Source organism: Theobroma umbraticum, unplaced genomic scaffold, assembly GCF_002168275.2.
Source record: "Theobroma umbraticum cultivar Fairchild unplaced genomic scaffold, ASM216827v3 scaffold_56.0, whole genome shotgun sequence".
Lineage (NCBI taxonomy): Eukaryota > Viridiplantae > Streptophyta > Magnoliopsida > Malvales > Malvaceae > Theobroma > Theobroma umbraticum.
Genome location: NW_018397256.1, coordinates 6,118,999 through 6,136,425, shown reverse-complemented (window position 1 = coordinate 6,136,425; position 17,427 = coordinate 6,118,999). Strand labels below are relative to the sequence as shown.

Below are 17,427 nucleotides of genomic sequence, written 5' to 3'. Positions count from 1 at the left end.
CATTATTGTATTTTCTCATTAAAAAAAATGGGAAATTTATGTGAAAGGGGATGTGTAATGCAATAGACATTCCTCAATTGACATGAAGGGCCACATTCATTAGCCAGCACCAGCAGGGTGCTGAAAAAATAAACAACTTCTTTAAGCATGGTAACGTACCTCACGTGAACAATGCTCTGAACTACTATCTGCAGAAAACAGGAGACGTTCATTGACAGGTAGAGAAGAAAATTCTTTGTGACTTTTGCTTTCAACATGCTTCTTGCATGGAAGCATACTAGATTCCAAGTGAGTTGGGATGCAGATTTGACTTATTAGACCTTGAAAGACATTTAATAGAAGGGAAATGAATCCGAATAGCATCAATTCTGTCAAGAAACATCAGTTGCGCAGATAAGTTAGGAATCAATCTGTGCCATTTCCGCGCCTTAAATGACCATTCATGAATTAAAGTAAGAAGTGAAACTGTATTTGGTCAACATCAGGTACAACAGTTAATTCATGGACAATCTGAAAAACTGAGAAGCATCTTAAAGTTGAATGTCTAATTGATACAAGACATTATGTGTGAATGCAAGTAAATATTCAAAGCCAAGTACATAATTGCTTCAAACTCCCTAAAATTTTACCTTCGCAATTGTGATAAAACTTTTTACTTGGTTAATGTTGTGTTGCATATATAACTAAATTACAGAACCTCAGAGCTAAGTTGGATTAACTCTTAATCTGTTAAATGTGACAGAAATTACTAAGCGTTACAAGAGCTGCCTCGACATTTTAATTCAGCAAATCTAAAACACTGCTAATGCATGAGAAGTTCAAGACAGAAGAAAGGGCAAACCTGCTTTTAGTTTTTGTAATGCTTCAAACAGTGCATCTTGTTTGTTACGCCTCAACCACTGGATTGCCAAGTCAAAAACATACACAAGATTTTCTTAGGTGTGGGACACCCATGAACTGAAAAATTTTAGTTCTGGAAGCTTCGTAGAACAGCTCCAATAGAAAAGAAAGATCAAGGGATAAAGGAATTCCATTGTGAGTGACTGCAATATAAATGCGAAAGTCCTAAGAAATATTAAGACCTTCACGTTCTGCAAAATTTTACACTGTATAGGCATATATGATCCTACATAGAATTAGATTTCTCTCTAAATGTTGAATGACTCATGATTTAGTCACGTTTATAAAGCAGGTACAAGTTGGTTTGACCTGCTTCGGAAGCACGTAATTCGTCTTTCGAACTTCCTCTTGTATTAAGAACATGAATTTGACCTCTAAAGTCATCTGTAAGTCTGGTAATTTAAGAAAAGCTCACACCCTGGAGCTATTGCACTAAATAAATTTGGAACTTGCACTTCCCCTTCCCACTTCTGTTTGAATTCCAGGACAAATATTTAATTGGAATAAAGGAAAAAAAGAATTGTGATTTTATCGTTGTACAAAATACAATTATAGATTTGGTGAAACCTGGAGGTCAGAAGAATGTAAGGGTACCTTTCCAAGGTGATTAAGGCCACGTTCAGCGAAAAGAGATAGAAGAATAATGACAAAACAGACCGCTGCAACCACCCATGTTGGTTTATACTCCAGGGAGCTGGACACTGCCATTATCTTGATTCAAGTCAATATAGGGTAGCTTCGGCGCATTGATGAGCCACCAGAAAATGAATGCAGATTTTGTCTCAAGTACATTGCATATGAAGCTTGACTTTGATTTTTACGAATATATGAAACAGAAAGAAGCGAGGGTGGCAAAGAATAAAGCAAATACAAAGCTAAGGGTAAAGAACTAGATTGGATAACCCAAGTAACTTTCCAAGGAATCAACTCTCGCTGTTGATGTGATTCATATGAATCACTTGATCTTTCATGTTGTTTCCTTGGCATGACAAAACATATCTAGGATTAGGAACAAGAACTTTACAACCTTTCTTGCATTAACTAAAGAAATGCCTGTTAATTTAACGACCCTGTCGGCCTAGTTTCCTAATCAGAAACATTCAAATGGGATAGCTCATAAAGTGAAATAGCTAATGTAAAGATCTCTAACCTCGTAAATAAGCAACCCTTTGGAATTTAAGCTCTTGCTTGTTATGAAATAGATAGAAAAGTACAAGGATGAAATATTGAGACAAGGGTTGTAGAGGAATTTCTTCTGTAATAAGAAGAGATAGTGTTGCAAACAAGGAAAATGGATATGCTGATAGTGTAGAGGAAGATCAAAGCAAATATCTTTGAAATTCTTAATGCTTGAGATATTTAAGTTTATTTAAAAGTAAATCTACTTAATTCTTGATAATCAAGTAATAGATAGGGTTCTTCAAATATGAAGTTGGTTTTAGCCTTTAGAATTATGAGAGAGATGATCTTTATGTGAGAGATAAATTTTTTATGAGCGATTCACAAAATTGTAAAAGTTGTTCCATTGATCTAAACATGTAAACATGAATATTAAGTTAATTTTATTCGAGTTTACTCTTTGTTTTTTAGTGTTTTGTATTTTTTTTTAATTTTTACATTTAATAATAATTTCTTTTATAATTAGAAAAGAGAGGATTCGAATCCTGTTCTTTCAGACAAACGGATAACGTAACAACTAATAAGTCAAATGTTCGAGTGTTAATAGTAAATTTTTTTTCCTTTTGTGAGTGTAGACGGTAGGTGCCGAATTACATTAAATATTGTCTTTTATATATGATTTTATTTTTGTTTTCCATGTAGTAATACAATTTACCGTAAAACAAGATTAGTTATTGAAAAGATTATATATTAATAACCAAAATTAAGCATATTCAGTTGAAAACTGAAACATATTTTTTATTAATTTGTTTGCATAATTAAAAGTACTAATATTTATAAAATAAAACAAAATATACTTATTGCAACTGAAAGCAGGGAAGAAAATAGTAAAGAAAACCCTTTGATAATGATACAGCAAAAAGTGTACGGCAAATCAATTTAAATAAAATAGTCATATAATTCCATAAAAAATGTAAATTTTTTCTGATAAGTTTAAAACATATTTAAATTTCAAACACCGTAGTTCATATTTCATGCAAATAATTGAATAAAAACGAAAGTCTAATTAATAATTTCGTTTTAAAATATAATAGAAGTTGCAAAAATTTCAAAAAAAAAAATGAAAAAACCTAAAAGTGTGATACGGAAATAAAGGAGAAACGAAAAAAAAAAGGATAAGAAAGTTGCATTCATAATTGATGTATTTTCTTAGCAGCAATTACTGTAAGAAAATATTTACTTTGATTAATTGAAAAGATAAATTTATAATTTAAGGAATAAAAAAAATAAAGTGTAATAATGTTTACATAAGAAATAGTCAAACGAAATTAAACTAGTGATTAATTATACTACAAGTGTCAACAAATTATAAAATTATATATCTTATGGAAGGGTCATAGTCCACATTAATAAAATAAAGGCGGTTGTGATAAGACTTCTAGTCCACATTAGAGAAGGACAAGTCGTGGACCAAAGCCTTTATATGGAGGATTAAACCCTACCTCCAACCAACAAACGTAGATTGTTTTCTTGAAACCATTCGCAGGTTTTCTCTGTCAACGTTAATCAGAGTATGATTTATCCATATATATATATATATATATATATTGTTTATGTCGAACTGTTTCAACGCTTGTGCCTTTCCCATGTTTTGTTCCTTCGTTTGCATTAGTTCAATCTTTATTGATATGTGCCAGATTAAGATGGGTTTGGATCTTTTTAACTTCTTTTTCCAAAGAACATGTTACATGTGCTCTTTCTTCTTTGTGATTTCACTTTCCAGGATTTTATTTTTCAATGGCGACGTCGAAGGATGACCCTCTTGATCAAAGGGAAGATCCAAGACTCTGCTTCTTGGAGAACACTAACAGGCAAGGCCTTCGACCTTCGTCAAGATCTTTGCTTGCTTTTTGCAGGCAATGCAGATGGTTCATAATCAGTGCTATCCCTTTGGCCCTGAGGCCGATTTTATTAACCCATATCTGTATACAAGTCTGATGAGTTCTAGAAATTACTTTCCTAACACATACCAATTTTTCATGGTTCCAGGAAGGTAATTGGTGGCAATTCCCAACGCCGCAGCACAAACCGTCCTCCCCATCAAGCCGTTCCAAGTCCTGGCAACAACCTGCCCAGTGGCGCTTCGAGCTCTGGTCACAGTACAGGACTTCGGACTTGGCGTCATATTCGTGGAATTCTGAATGGTACACACCGCGCTGGTGAATCTTCTCGAGCCTCTAACCCTGCTTTAGCAGAGGCAATGTCAAGCAGAGATTCGATAGAATCCACTCGTATTGTCAGTGGACAACATCCTTTAGGATTAAAGCATGGTTCTGCTGATGAAGTTAGGACCTCCCAAACTGAAAACTTAGCAAACTCTGCACTAGTTAAGCCGACGGGATTCAATAAAGTGAAAAGTCGCTCAGGTATTTTGCAATTTTGGCTCTTGATTATGTTTATCTCATCCCTAAAGTAAGATCATGCTTGGATATTAACAATTTATCCACATCTTTTTTTTATAAGCCTTATCTACTTCTTATCTACTGTATATGGGGAACTTCCTAATTATTCTGTTAACAGAATTGATTTCTCATATGTAAGATGCCTTAACAAACCATGTTTTCAGCTTGAAATTAGAGCTGATAGATTACTTCTTGAAAATCAGGTCATGCTCAACAGCATCAATACAATAAGACAGGGGGGAACCCCGATTCTGCACCCTTGGTTAAAAAGAGTGGATCCAATAGACCTCCAGTGTCTAGGCTGTCTAAGCAGCAAGAAGAAACAATAGAACCTCTCAAACATCCCTCAAGTTCGTTCAGGAGTGTAACTAGTAGAATTCAGGAATCAAAGCAGCGTAGACTGATGGGAACAACCCAACCTCTCCAAGATCCCACAGAATCAGCCAAAATGAGTACAATTAGTAGAATTCGGGCGTCGATGCGTTTTGTGAAGAAGGAAAGAACCCAACCTCCCAAAAATCCAACAGATTTGGTCGAGAATGGTGGAATAGGTACAATTCTGGCATCAAAGCATGTAATGCAGAAAAAGGGAACAGCCCAACCTCCCAAAGATCCTGCAAGATTGGTCAGGAATATTGGAACCGTTAGAATTCCAGTATCAATTGATAGTAATATTGGAACTAGTAGATTTCCGGTATCAATACATAGGATGCAGAGAAAGGAAACGACCCAATCTCCCAAAGACTCCGCAGCGTTGGTTAAGAAGAATGAAACTACTAGTAGATTTCCGATACAGAAGCAGGTTACTCAGAAAAAGGAAAAATCCCAACCTTCCAAAGGCACTTCTGATCTGGTCAGCAAGAGTGCAACAGGTAGAACTCTGCCTTCTGTGCTGGTTACAGGGACAATAGAGACAACCCCAGCCAAACCAAGACAAAAGCAACTTTTCTGTACCTACGAAGATCATATTGTGTGGGAAGGTATGTCCACAGGTTCTTTCTGGTTTGTTCTACACTTATCTGATACTAATATCTTTTAACATGCATCCAACACTTGCGGATGGCTGATGATCTGAGTACAACATTGTTCTTTCAGTTTAGTCCAATAATATAGTTGCTCTTGTAACATGCCTAATTGCATATACATTTGCCTGAAAAATCCCTGAAGAGATCCTGGAAATTAAATATCTTGTATTTGGCTTACCACTCTTTTCAAGTAGCATGTTAAAGGAGTAGAGTTAAAAACATATAACAGAGATGTGTGGCGGATTGCTTAGACTGACAGAACTTATATGTGAAATAACAAGGAATAAAAATTGGTGAACTCGGTTTCAATCTAAGGATAGCAAAAGTATTAGGGAAAGGGGGGAAACCTGCGGCCTAGTATGTTAGAAGATATCAAAAGTAAAGGCCAGCAGAGTTAATTGCATGGAGAGACAGCTTGATGTTTTCTGTAATCTGTTATACAATGTAAAGATCCACCAATTTAGTGTTCATTTAGAATTAACCCAAAACGGAAATCTGAAAAAATAATAATAACCTTGATCATAACAATTTCCTTCCAATTTTGCAGGTTTTGATGAGCGCATTGTGCCACTTGGGAAGAGCTGTCTCTTATGCGATGGTGATCTAGCAAGTAAACCAGAACATGGTCTAGATATAGAGCGTCTAAACCCTTCGGAGAATGCTGTTCTTTCTTGTGGTCATGTCTATCATAGCCAGTGCTTGCAGTTCGTCACATCAGAAGAGAAGTCTAGGGATCCTCCTTGCATAATATGTGCCAGTATTTTGTCTTAAAGCCTCTATATTTTTTCATTCTCTTAAAATCTTCTCATTTTTTGTACTACATTCTCTGGCTGTTTTACAGAGTAGAAAGTCGAAAGAAAATCGAATACAAATGGGAAACGTTGACAACTTCATGAACCATAAATTTTATGCAATTGTAAGAAATATGGAATGGAAAAACTTACTTCATAAACTACATGTATATATATTCGTATCCTTGTACACAAAGTAAGGATTGCTGAACTTACTTTGTGACAGTTTATCACATTGATATATGGTTGAATCATATATTAATTTCCATCACAAAATTTCCCTTTTCTTTACCTCTTTTTTTTCTTATCTTATCCCATGAACTGTGAGAACAAGAATTTTAACAATACCATGGCGGAAAAGGTTACTGGGCCTTTTGTTTTCCGTAACAAATTGGAATGAGGAGCGTGTTCACTTTCCTCTGTACATCCACGTTTAAGTTCCCACTAGCACAACTTTTCACGTATTATTCCCCTTCCCAGTCATGATCAGAAGATGTTTCCGGAGCCAGCTTTTCTTCCATGTGGTCATGCCTTTCACAGCATGTTACATCTTTTTTTTTTTATTTGAACAAGTAAGGATTTTCATTGATCAAGACAGGGAGTCATGTAATTTACAAAAGAATCTGACTTAAGACAGTAGTCAGTTACTAATCTGGCTTATCAAAAAACAACCAAGGTAAGGACAATACAACATATGGTCTCTTGAACAATCACACATCAATTTTACTAGTATCTAGAAATCTTAAAACGAACTAATAATCAGTGAAAACAGTAAATTCTTGTTTTCGTTTTTTTACTGACAGGAACAGAAAGTCATAAACCACACTCATAAGACAGTAAGCATCATTCGAGAAAAATATACAATAAATCTTCTGATCTTCTCACTCCGTCTTTGGCAAGGCTGTCGGCCATGTCATTACGCGATCTGGGGATGTGTTTGATATCCCAACCCAGAAGCTTTGAGCTCATTGACTTAATTTGCTCCACACCTCCTAGTGACGTGCAAATGTTTTGGGATATGTGTAGTTCGTCCTCTAAAGTTCTTTTCATTGACCTTTCATTCATTTTGTTCATTCTTCCAAAACCTTGGCAATCAAGGGATGGAACTGCTTGAAATTTCTTTAATCATGAATATATGCAATGGAAAACACTAAAAGTTGCCACCCACCAACGCTCAAACAAGTTTGTATTGCTGACAATGCTTGAACTGTCTTCTATCAGAACTTTTCAATATCCATAGTTGAAGTAACTTGATCCCTCACACAAGAGTTACTTGTCTGTCTTTCCCCTTGGAACAGAGTACAGTTTGATAACTAGAAGGAATTGAGAACAACTTAGCATCCGAACTGCTATAAGAAAGGAAGCCTTATCACTGTCATTAATTACAAAGCGAGTCTTATCACTATCATTAATTACAAACTTTTTATTTTTGAAAGGCCCATTGATTACATTAATTACAATCCTCAAGCCAGTGGTTATGACTCTTTGAATGGTTGCCCGCAAAAATTAGAAATACGAAACATCTATCAACAGGGTCCAACAAAATATCCAGGGGAACCAACCTCACCAAACAGCAAAATGGAAACCCTCCCCAATCCCTCCATGTCGAAATATCCAACTTACAATCAAGCGCTAAAAGCAATTTAGCAATTTCCACAGTGTATGATAAGAACAGAACTTGCACAGATCAATTACAATTTACTTACAAATTAAAATAGAAACAACAATCTGCTCCAGATATTACATCAAACAATTTTGCTAGAACCCCTAAAGATTTTTACATGGGATTTACTAGAATTCTTCATCAAAAGAATTTTCCAAATCCTGATAAATCCCATTGTCGAAGCATCCCTCCACATACATTTGATATAATAGACAACCTTCAGATTTGCAACTAACATGAGAGAGATTGGGAAATTCATCATTTTCTGAAAGGTCAATAAACAAGAACACTATCTTATCTAGCTTGACTCTCTCCATCTTCTTCTGAAATGTTAAACAAGAACTTTGGGAGAGATGCAATTCGGGGAAGATGAAGCAGCAACTCACCAAATGAGTCTTTTCTTGACATGCCTGGAGCCTGCTTGCTAGTAGAGACTTCCTTTGTATCCCCTTCAGAAGTCTTCACATCACCGTTAGCTGTAATATTAAACCCAGATTCGTGACTTCTGTTCAGCTGAACATCTTTTCCATCATCAGGTCCACCGTAATTTTCTCCATTAGCCTGTGAGTTTGTGCCTGTTGTAGTGTCCTTTTGCAAAAGACAACAGAGAGAATTGACCCTTGACATGAGGGATTTCTCATCAGAGGCTGTTGTAAACTGAGTGTCACTGAGAAGGTACTGTGCAATCTCCTCCAGCATTTCCTGGCAGTCTGGTATATTTTCAGAAGATGGATTTCCAGAGGTCATCTGTTCCGAAAGACAGTGTCCGATATGGCTCATAAAATCACTCATGGACATAGATGGGTGAAGTCCAGGCACTTTTATCTGGTCCCAATTCCTTGACCCCTTTGAATCCACTGCTTCACAAACTCCACTTCCTTCAATGGCATGAGAGTCCATCACTAATGTGAAATGAGAAATTAATTAGAGAAGAATAAAGAAAAGTAAGAATGCTACAGCTACAAATAGATTATTTATACTGTGTCATAAGGAAGAAAACATTATTGTACTCAAGCTATATGCAGAATACAATTCAAATAGCATGTATATGCACAATCCATCAGACACTGAACAATTCAAATAGCATGTATTTGCTGAATACAGCTTATATAGAAAAAAAAAAATAGACTACTGTGTACTTTTATGCTGCTACCTATATCACAACAGTACCACCACCATTAGCAAAAAGATATATAACTTCAAGTCTGTGCAACATCATTATCAATAATCAAAGAGAATGCTTTAGATCAAATGTATGCAAACTCCTAAGAAATCACACACCACATTGTATTAGTCATTGGACTTCAATAAAGTAAATAAAAGAGGATACAGAAAGTCTAAATAGCTTAGAAACTCTATCCATCAGCACATCAAAAGCAAACCCAAAGCTCCTGACTGTACCTGAACTGGGGGACGGAGCTTCCCTGGACATGTTTTCTGAGGTTATACCAGCAGAATCCCCTTTCTCAATCTCCAGGGATGAAGACTGAGCTGCTGGTGATGCTATATTCTGAAAGCCAGAGCTAGTGGATCCTTTACCAGTCTCCCCCTGGCCAAAACCTTGCCCTTTCGGTTCATCAGGATCCTCAAACACTGAAGTTCGTGATTCGAAGTATGGTGAATCCAAAATTATCTCTGGCTGTCTGCTTAAACAGTTCAAACGCATGTCACACTGGATGAGCTTTTCAAAATGTTTGTTTAACAATCCTTGGGGACACTGCAGAAAATGTTGCCTAAAAAGCAACAATAAAAATTTTGCATTAGTATATTAGCCATATAGCCATATGCAAACACTCTGATAAAGCTTCAAAATTCATCTTGTACCACCACAAATAAGAATTAGATCCATGTTAGTCTTACCTATGCATGCTAGCTTGACCGTCAGTAAAATCTGAAGTTGCCTGCCATAAGGTGTGTTTTCTAGGCTGTGGATTAGTCTCCCTGAAAAAAAGTGGCTGTCTAGCCAGCTGCAGCATAGAAGAAATAACGAAGTCATACATATTCAGATTGCAGAAGAAGAGAGAGAGACAGAGAGAGAGAAACAGAGAAGATTATACCAAAAACAAAAATATCTTACCACAACATTCAAAGTCCCTGGTCCATTATCAGGACAGTTTGCCTTCAGAGCCATAATATCCGACCACTGTATTTCAATCTTACTCTTCAGCCCACCTTCCAATACCTCCCAAACAAGCTTATGCTTTGCAAAATAACACTTGGCCACTAAATCACCTTCATACCTCGACTTATACTACAAATCACCAAGTTAAACAATCCTTCAGCTACTTGACCGGCATTATTAATGCACTTAATCACACAATTAAACTAAACGTATTAAAAAATTACCTCCCAATGGCCGATTCGGAGAATGGATGCTGGAAAATTTGAGGCTTTAAGCTTATCGGTAATAATAGCAGCTTTAGCCTCCTTTTTGAATCCAGAGCTCAAATTTTCAGCTTCGGCAGCTGAGCTACTGCTTTGGGATTGAGAAAGGCGCATTTGGATCAAATCCAAAAGTGAAGGACTCTTCCTTAGCCTCAAACCAAGTGGGCTCGGCTCATCCAACGGATTGTATTGCGATGGAGGGATCGGGAAAGCATTGACGTCGGAGTTCCACTGACAAACAAAAAATCATCAAAATAATGCCAAAAAACACACAGAAATAAAATCTTTAAAATTTAAAACCTCTAATACAAAGCTCTTTTTTTTCTTTCTTAAATAGCTGACATCTTTCTCCAAAATTAATTTAATGTTTTATTTCTTAAACAAACACGGGGAAATAAATTTGAAAAAAGAACTTACCTGTTGAAGATTTGGAGAGGGTTTGGATCGTTTACTAAGAGGGCCATGTTCTTCCTCTAAAGTATCCTCGACGATTTCCAATTTCACCGGTGGCTTGTCCCGGCACGTCGTCTCCGGCTCCGGCCTAAGATTTCCCGATCTCATTAACTGCACCATCCAATTCAAATCGAAACCCCGATTTTCCCAATCTCAACCCCAAAAATATCGGAAATTCTAAATTTAACTTTTTCTTCTCTCTCAAAATTTCAAGAAAGAGAGCAAATTTCGGAGATTCTGAAAACCCTAGAAATTTCTTTGGGGAAATCTAATTAACGGTGTTTAAAGAAGAGAGAGAGAGAGGGAAAGCGAAAGAGAGCAATTTTTTCTGACGGCGAGCACGTGCGAGATCCCGCGTTCTTTGAGCCTTCGCACGTGCGATAAGTTTTTGGGATTACTCCAATACCCTTGGTTGACGGCAATTATTGGGCTTAGCGTGGATGTTATTTTGGGTATTTGGCAAGAAAAGAGAAGCATGTGCTGGTAGACACGTAAATACATTAATGGATAATATGTGGGGTCCAGCGGAGTTAGGGTTTCTGCTAAATGACGGCGGTTGTTTGGTGCTGTCTGAAACGTGGCGAAAGATCCGGCGGTAGCTTCTAGCCTATGGTTTTTGAAGTTGACACGTCCACTGTTCCATTGAAAGCCGAGGACAAAAGATTAATACGAGGATGATTTGTTCTGTAGTCATTGTAATTTAAAGTGTCATAAATTTATATAAATTAATACTATTAGATCATAAATTTTATTTATTAATTAAATTTTTATTTAATTAATAAATTAATAATTTATTAATTTATACATCAATTAAATTTTTTTATATTTAATTAGTGTATAAATTAATTATTTGATATTATTTTTGTTATTGGAGCATGTTTTGCATAATAATGCACTCAAAATAATAATTACATTATATAATTTTTTTTATAGTATGATAATATTATACCAAAGCTTTTAAATGTATTAAGAAAAATTAAGAATGAGGTTAAAAAAGATATTAATTTTAAAAAAAATAATATTAGAATTATATTTTACAAAAATTGTATAATTGAGTAATTTATATATATAATTTTGATGTACAAAAAAATTATTAATTTATATATAAAGTGAAATATTTATGTTTTTTTAGATGTATTATTATATAAATTTAGCAAACTATTAGTGTACCACATTGATCCTGACCAATTAAAAATATTATTTAATCAAAATTATTAATTTATCAAATATGAATTTAAAGAAGTTATACTGTAATATGATCCCATTCAAAATTGAAAGTTTATTTTTTATTGGGTATGAACATTTAAAAAAATGTTTTTCCTTTTCTTAATGATGTTTTAAAAAAATTATTTTTATAACATTAATAAATTTATAGTTTCCATATAAAAAAGTATAAAATTTATTATAAAAATATTGAAAAAATTAAGAAGTATACATGCCTAAAATAGAATAATGAATTAATTTTAAAACGAATTAAAAAAAGAAAAATATATATTTAATTTGAAACAAATAAAATATTATTTTGTTGTATGTTAATTTATCAGGCTAGTCGCCAGTGGCATAAACTTAATAAAACATATAATTAATGGATGTTCATATATACTTGCTAAACTTAATTAAATGTTTTAAATTTAAGGTTAATAAAATACTATTTTCATATTTTCTTTTCATTTCATACATTACTATATTATACTTGCTTTGAGGACACTTTTAAAGTTATTATATTAAATATCTCTTTTCATTATTTAAATTTAAAATAAATTGTGAAAAATCCTCAACCTCATAAATCTATTTCAAAAATAATCTTTAATACAAAGTTAATTATTTTATTCAAATTTTACTCATGAGATAATAAAAATGCTCGTAAAACCATTTCAAACAAATTAATCTCTTTATTTCTTCATCTCACTATCTAAACAAATTAAATACTCTTTCAGTTCTCTTTCGCCATCTAAGTCTCTCTGCCATCTAGTTCTTTATAATATTACCACCATCGTCATGACTTTTTAGTTTATTTCTAGTTATTTTGTCATATCGCTGTCGATCTACAAACCAGAAAATATAGATGACATTAATATATGTTATTGAGGAAAACCCATTTCATTTATTTTTTAAACGTTTTCTGTAAATTAGAATACTATCTAAATTTATTATATATCAATTATTAAATTTATAATACGTAAAATATTATTATAAGTAGTATTTTAACTAATCTTAAAAGACACTCCTTAACAATTAAATGCACCTCACACCAGTTGACATTTTAATGGAAATCTCAAGGTCTTCCTTTGTGTCCTTAAACATTACTTAACTTTTTCACATGAAAAACAAATGATTTTGAAAATAAAAAAGGTCAATTTTTTGTTTTTTCATAAAAAATAAAATTAAAAGACAAGTGTATAATTAAAAGTGTTTTTCAAAAATTTAAAATTACAAATGGTTTCTTTTATATGAAATTCTCAAAAAATAAAAAGAAAAAGAAATTGATGATTTGATTAACACTAATTCTTATCTCATTATAAAATAAAAGCATTTTTAAGAAATAAGATTTACTAGAATATAATCATAATAATGATAACGTAAGAGAATAGTATAACAAAAAAATATGATCATATGTCATTTTTGTCTCCATATCAATGTCATATAATATAAAATGATAATTAATATTTTAACGAATGATAATGAGTATATTTTTAATGATTTATTTAATTTAAAATAAAAAAATATAAAAATTTAATTAAATGTAATAAAAGTTTTAAAAATTTGTAAAATAGTTTGACAACTTTTTAAAACATTAAATTTTTATTTAATTGCTTCATGTTCTACTTCGAATTGAATTAAAATATTGTCTCCTTTTGATTGGAGCATTAACAGACGATGTAATCATGGATCATCATTAAGATGTTGGACCGTCTAAGTGGTCATACCAAAAACGTGGTGAAAATGGGACAAGAATATTCTCTGATACAATTAATTAAAGGCGTTGATATGATTAGAGGTCGGCGGTTCAAAGCTCACAGAGAGGTGCTTCGATTGGAACGACATTACATTTGCGTACTAGCATTGTATTTAGAGAAATAAAACTGGAATTTGATACCACTTGCACAGGGGAGGTACACGATGAGATATTTTAGGTTATTAAATAGAAAGGTGGGGTCCAGAAATGAAGGCCGGCTTTGCGATTTGAAAAGTTTGCCCAGTCTCTTGACATTTAAGCACATTTAACACAACGCAATATATAGCCAAGCCGCCAAACGCGACCGCTCTCTACGCTTCTTGTTATTTGTCAAATCCCGAAATTATTGCCGAATCTTGATAAAAGTTAAATCATTTTGGTTTAGCTAAGTTAAATTTATCATTAGCTTAAATTTAATAGACACATCACTTCTCTCTAGGGTCTCTAAACCATTAATTATTTTCCAATTTATCATAGTTTTCATGGAGGTTTAAGCTCGATTTGACAGGATTGAAAATTTTTTTTGAAAAATATTTTAGTCTTTTTTTTTTCTCATTTGAAAGGAGAAAAACTTTACATCTCAGAAAAGTATAAAGCGTTTTTTGTTTGTTTTCTCTCTTTTTGAAAATAATTTCATAAATTTTGACATCAATTCCACTTTGAAAATATTACTTTTCTTTTCTTGTGGGGATCAATCCCACATGGCCATAAAGCATCATTAGTTTTATTTTTAATCTTTTTAATTATTATTTTCTTACTCGTGGGATCAATCCCATAAAATTAATTATATATGGAAGGAGAAAACGAAAATAATGTTTGTAGCTTATTAAAAATTTTCCTCAGTTTGTTGTTTCTAAAGTACCTCCTGGAAACGAGGGGAGATGAAAGTGGAGTTTGAGGATTTCGCTAACCAAAATTCATGCTTTTCCTCTTGAAGCCATAAATTGTGGAAAGATACAATGAACATCGAGAGGAGACAAGGACATTGGAACAAGGAACAAAACAATTAACTTACCATTAGGACTCGTTGCATGTTTTTTCTGGAAGGTGTCTTATTAGGGTAAGTGTTCAAGGACTATGGTAGGTTGGAAATGAGAAGAAGGAAACTATAAGGTGTCGTTTGGTACATTACAATGCAATGTGATTAGAAGTCAGTAGTAGGTAGAAGTTAGTCTCGAATTTGAATCCAACTCTTCTACACGTGAATACCCATAATGAATGTATTGAAAAATGAGGGATGAAAAAAAAAATAAATAAATAAATAAAATTAAATCACCATATATAAAATCATTTTCTCTTTTTTTAATAGACCAAGAGTAGGATGTGAAAGAAACACTTCAATAGTATTTCACACTATCCATCTTTTCATTCTTTTGCAGAAGCATAATGTTGGAGCAAATTGGCAAAAGAAAAGGGTTGTTCTTCTCTTCACCTTTATTAACTTTCCATTCTCCTGCTGTTCAAAGATACCTGCCAAGTGTGTTTTACTTTGGTTCTGAAATTCTATTTTGATGGGTGTGAGACCCTACAAAGAGGAACATGACATGTTCTCAACCTTAATAGGAGAAAACAAGATTTGATGAGTTTGAAAGATAGTCTGCCAATAAGCAAAAACTTGAGCCCATGATGGGAAAACATTCCATTCATTTAGCTTTGTGAACTTCAGTTACTAACAAGTAGTCAAGAACAGAATAGGCTCTTTATCAAGATGGAAATTTGCAACAAGATTTTGCTGGTAGGGATAGCATTGCTCTACCAAATCAGTTTCCTGTTAGGGACAGTGATGCCTACCAATTATAACAAACCAAAAATGCTACACTTACTGTTTTTTCTGTCCCCAAAATAGCCCACCATGTATAACCACTCCATTGTTAAATTCCGTCGTCGTTTCGTGAATCATCTACTCTTCCTTCTATTCACCAAAGTTTAGTTGCAAGGACTGCTTATTGCACTCCAGAAATCAATTCTTGTTAACCAAATGAATTGCTATTAGAACAAATACCAATGAAAAGGTAGACTTCACACAACAGTAACATAATAAAGCAAATACAAGAGATGTCATGAACTCATCTATCCCTTTTGTTTAGAGCAGAAATGATTGAGGATTCTTATGGATGGCCTAAGCCTCTTTTTTAAACCCCAAAGCATCCACCATCCAAGGAATAGGCATTTGATGCATGTAATGTTTATCTGTGTGATGTCGTAAACTGGAGTCTGAGTGTCAACATGAGTGGAAAAAAATAAAATTCAAATTAGAAATTAAAACAATCAACAAACTTTTCTCTGACATAATTGTGAGAAATTACAAGGCAACAAAATAATCAAGTCCTCACATGACACTTGAAGACACTGTCTTTACTTAGCATTTCTATTTACTTTGAGATAAGGCAAGGCACCAATCACATTGTCATAGTCACTCCGGCTAACTGCATGCTGCAAACAGAAATTGACACAAATACACTATAAGAACAAATTATATACTGAAAAAAAGACCAAATGATTTAACCTTACACATTAAAAGAAAAGTGTTTCATTTTAAATTATCTCAGCAATTTAAACAGTCTGTTTAAAACAAACAAGGTAATGGATCAATTTCTCATGTGTCCCAAGGCATCCTGAAGACATGAAGACTAGACGGTAAGTAAGTCCATGATGTTAAACAGGGCATGTCTTCATGTCGTCAAAAGTGAAGTAAATTTTAAGTGTAGTGTATGAATAAAGTCTCTTGGTTTAAGTGACGTGTATGAATAAAGTCTAACAATGGTCAAATACGATCAGTAAATTTCTCTATGACCTAATTTTATGCATATGCTTATGTATTGTACTAAACATGGTGCTAAATTTTAAGCGTTTTGAATAGCCTATCCCTTTAAGTTTAACATGGGACTTTCTCACAATGTCATCTTATCAGAAAAACAAAAGTGCAATCTGCCCCTCATCCACCACACTTACCACAGAATGGGTAATAGCAAATAACTATAATTTCACCTTGAAATACAGTAAACAGATAAAGATGACATTCAGTTTACAATGTATGTTTCAACACCTCCAGTCCAGGTATCTTTATATGAGTTCATATGAAGAAACAAAGAATCATGTTATCAACTGAGCATTTAAGCAAAACATTTCATTGATGGCGGTGCATGTTACTTTTGAATACCGTTCACTCACTTCTTAAGGTCAATATGGAACTTTCTCACACTCTCAACTTATCAGAAAAACAAAAGTGCAATCTGCATCCCATCCCACCACACTCACCAAACAATGGGTAAGAAAAAATAACAATGATTCCACCCATCAAACCTCCTAAAAAAACCAAGCTGATTTTGCTATATCCCAGAAAGAACATAGGTTCATTATTTCACCGTAAAAGAAGCCATATAGATACTCTGGGGACGCCTGACCCTTGACTCAGTACAAGATATGAAATGTATCTATATTAATTGGGTAGCCACAACTCTGCTTGAAAGAACAGGGGTGAACTTCGAATTCTACCTTTTGACAACGGTAAAAAGAGAAAAAATGTCACAAATATAACAGGCAACAAAACAGGTGCCCCTTCCGGACTCTTTTCTCTCTCGGGATAAATTAAAAAGGAAAAAAGTTATTCATAGCCTGTGTGACATGCCAAGGTGGAGTCCATCTACTAATCCCAACCACACATGGGAAACTC

At 33.9% G+C, this 17,427-nt stretch overlaps 2 protein-coding genes and 2 long non-coding RNA genes across 4 annotated transcripts; 1 reads left to right on the top strand and 3 right to left on the bottom strand.

Annotated features, from left to right (window-relative positions):
- Positions 1–164: 164 nt before the first annotated feature.
- On the bottom strand, positions 165–1,677 carry LOC110411561 (uncharacterized). The gene is made up of 3 exons (XR_016350926.1): positions 1,495–1,677; positions 842–899; positions 165–368 (listed from the first exon to the last, which is right to left on the bottom strand). It is a non-coding gene; the product is annotated as an uncharacterized LOC110411561 (long non-coding RNA).
- Positions 1,678–3,528: 1,851 nt separating this feature from the next.
- Positions 3,529–6,505, top strand: LOC110411363 (uncharacterized). Its single transcript, XM_021421489.1, has 5 exons — positions 3,529–3,590; positions 3,803–3,947; positions 4,069–4,445; positions 4,685–5,461; positions 6,054–6,505. Exons 2-5 carry the CDS (start codon positions 3,817–3,819, stop codon positions 6,275–6,277), a joined length of 1,509 nt encoding a protein of 502 aa, XP_021277164.1. The 5' UTR covers positions 3,529–3,590; positions 3,803–3,816; the 3' UTR covers positions 6,278–6,505.
- Positions 6,506–7,916: 1,411 nt separating this feature from the next.
- LOC110411473 (ATP-dependent DNA helicase) lies at positions 7,917–11,081 on the bottom strand. The gene is made up of 6 exons (XM_021421655.2): positions 10,763–11,081; positions 10,307–10,576; positions 10,038–10,211; positions 9,821–9,927; positions 9,362–9,693; positions 7,917–8,862 (listed from the first exon to the last, which is right to left on the bottom strand). Exons 1-6 carry the CDS (start codon positions 10,916–10,918, stop codon positions 8,255–8,257), a joined length of 1,647 nt encoding a protein of 548 aa, XP_021277330.1. The 5' UTR covers positions 10,919–11,081; the 3' UTR covers positions 7,917–8,254.
- Positions 11,082–15,810: 4,729 nt separating this feature from the next.
- Positions 15,811–17,322, bottom strand: LOC149527521 (uncharacterized). Its single transcript, XR_016350927.1, has 2 exons — positions 16,088–17,322; positions 15,811–15,968 (listed from the first exon to the last, which is right to left on the bottom strand). It is a non-coding gene; the product is annotated as an uncharacterized LOC149527521 (long non-coding RNA).
- Positions 17,323–17,427: the final 105 nt, after the last annotated feature.

Bases quoted from the DNA above. Each gene is read 5' to 3' on its own strand.
- LOC110411473 (XM_021421655.2), bottom strand. From the start codon at position 10,918: ATGGTGCAGTTAATGAGATCGGGAAATCTTAGGCCGGAGCCGGAGACG. The intron at 10,212-10,306 runs GTAATTTTTTAA...GGTGATTTGTAG, and splicing joins TCCGAATCGGCCATTGGGAG to TATAAGTCGAGGTATGAAGG. The intron at 9,928-10,037 runs GTAAGATATTTT...TCTATGCTGCAG, and splicing joins CAGGGACTTTGAATGTTGTG to CTGGCTAGACAGCCACTTTT.
- LOC110411363 (XM_021421489.1), top strand. From the start codon at position 3,817: ATGGCGACGTCGAAGGATGACCCTCTTGATCAAAGGGAAGATCCAAGA. The intron at 4,446-4,684 runs GTATTTTGCAAT...CTTGAAAATCAG, and splicing joins TAAAGTGAAAAGTCGCTCAG to GTCATGCTCAACAGCATCAA. The intron at 5,462-6,053 runs GTATGTCCACAG...CCAATTTTGCAG, and splicing joins AGATCATATTGTGTGGGAAG to GTTTTGATGAGCGCATTGTG.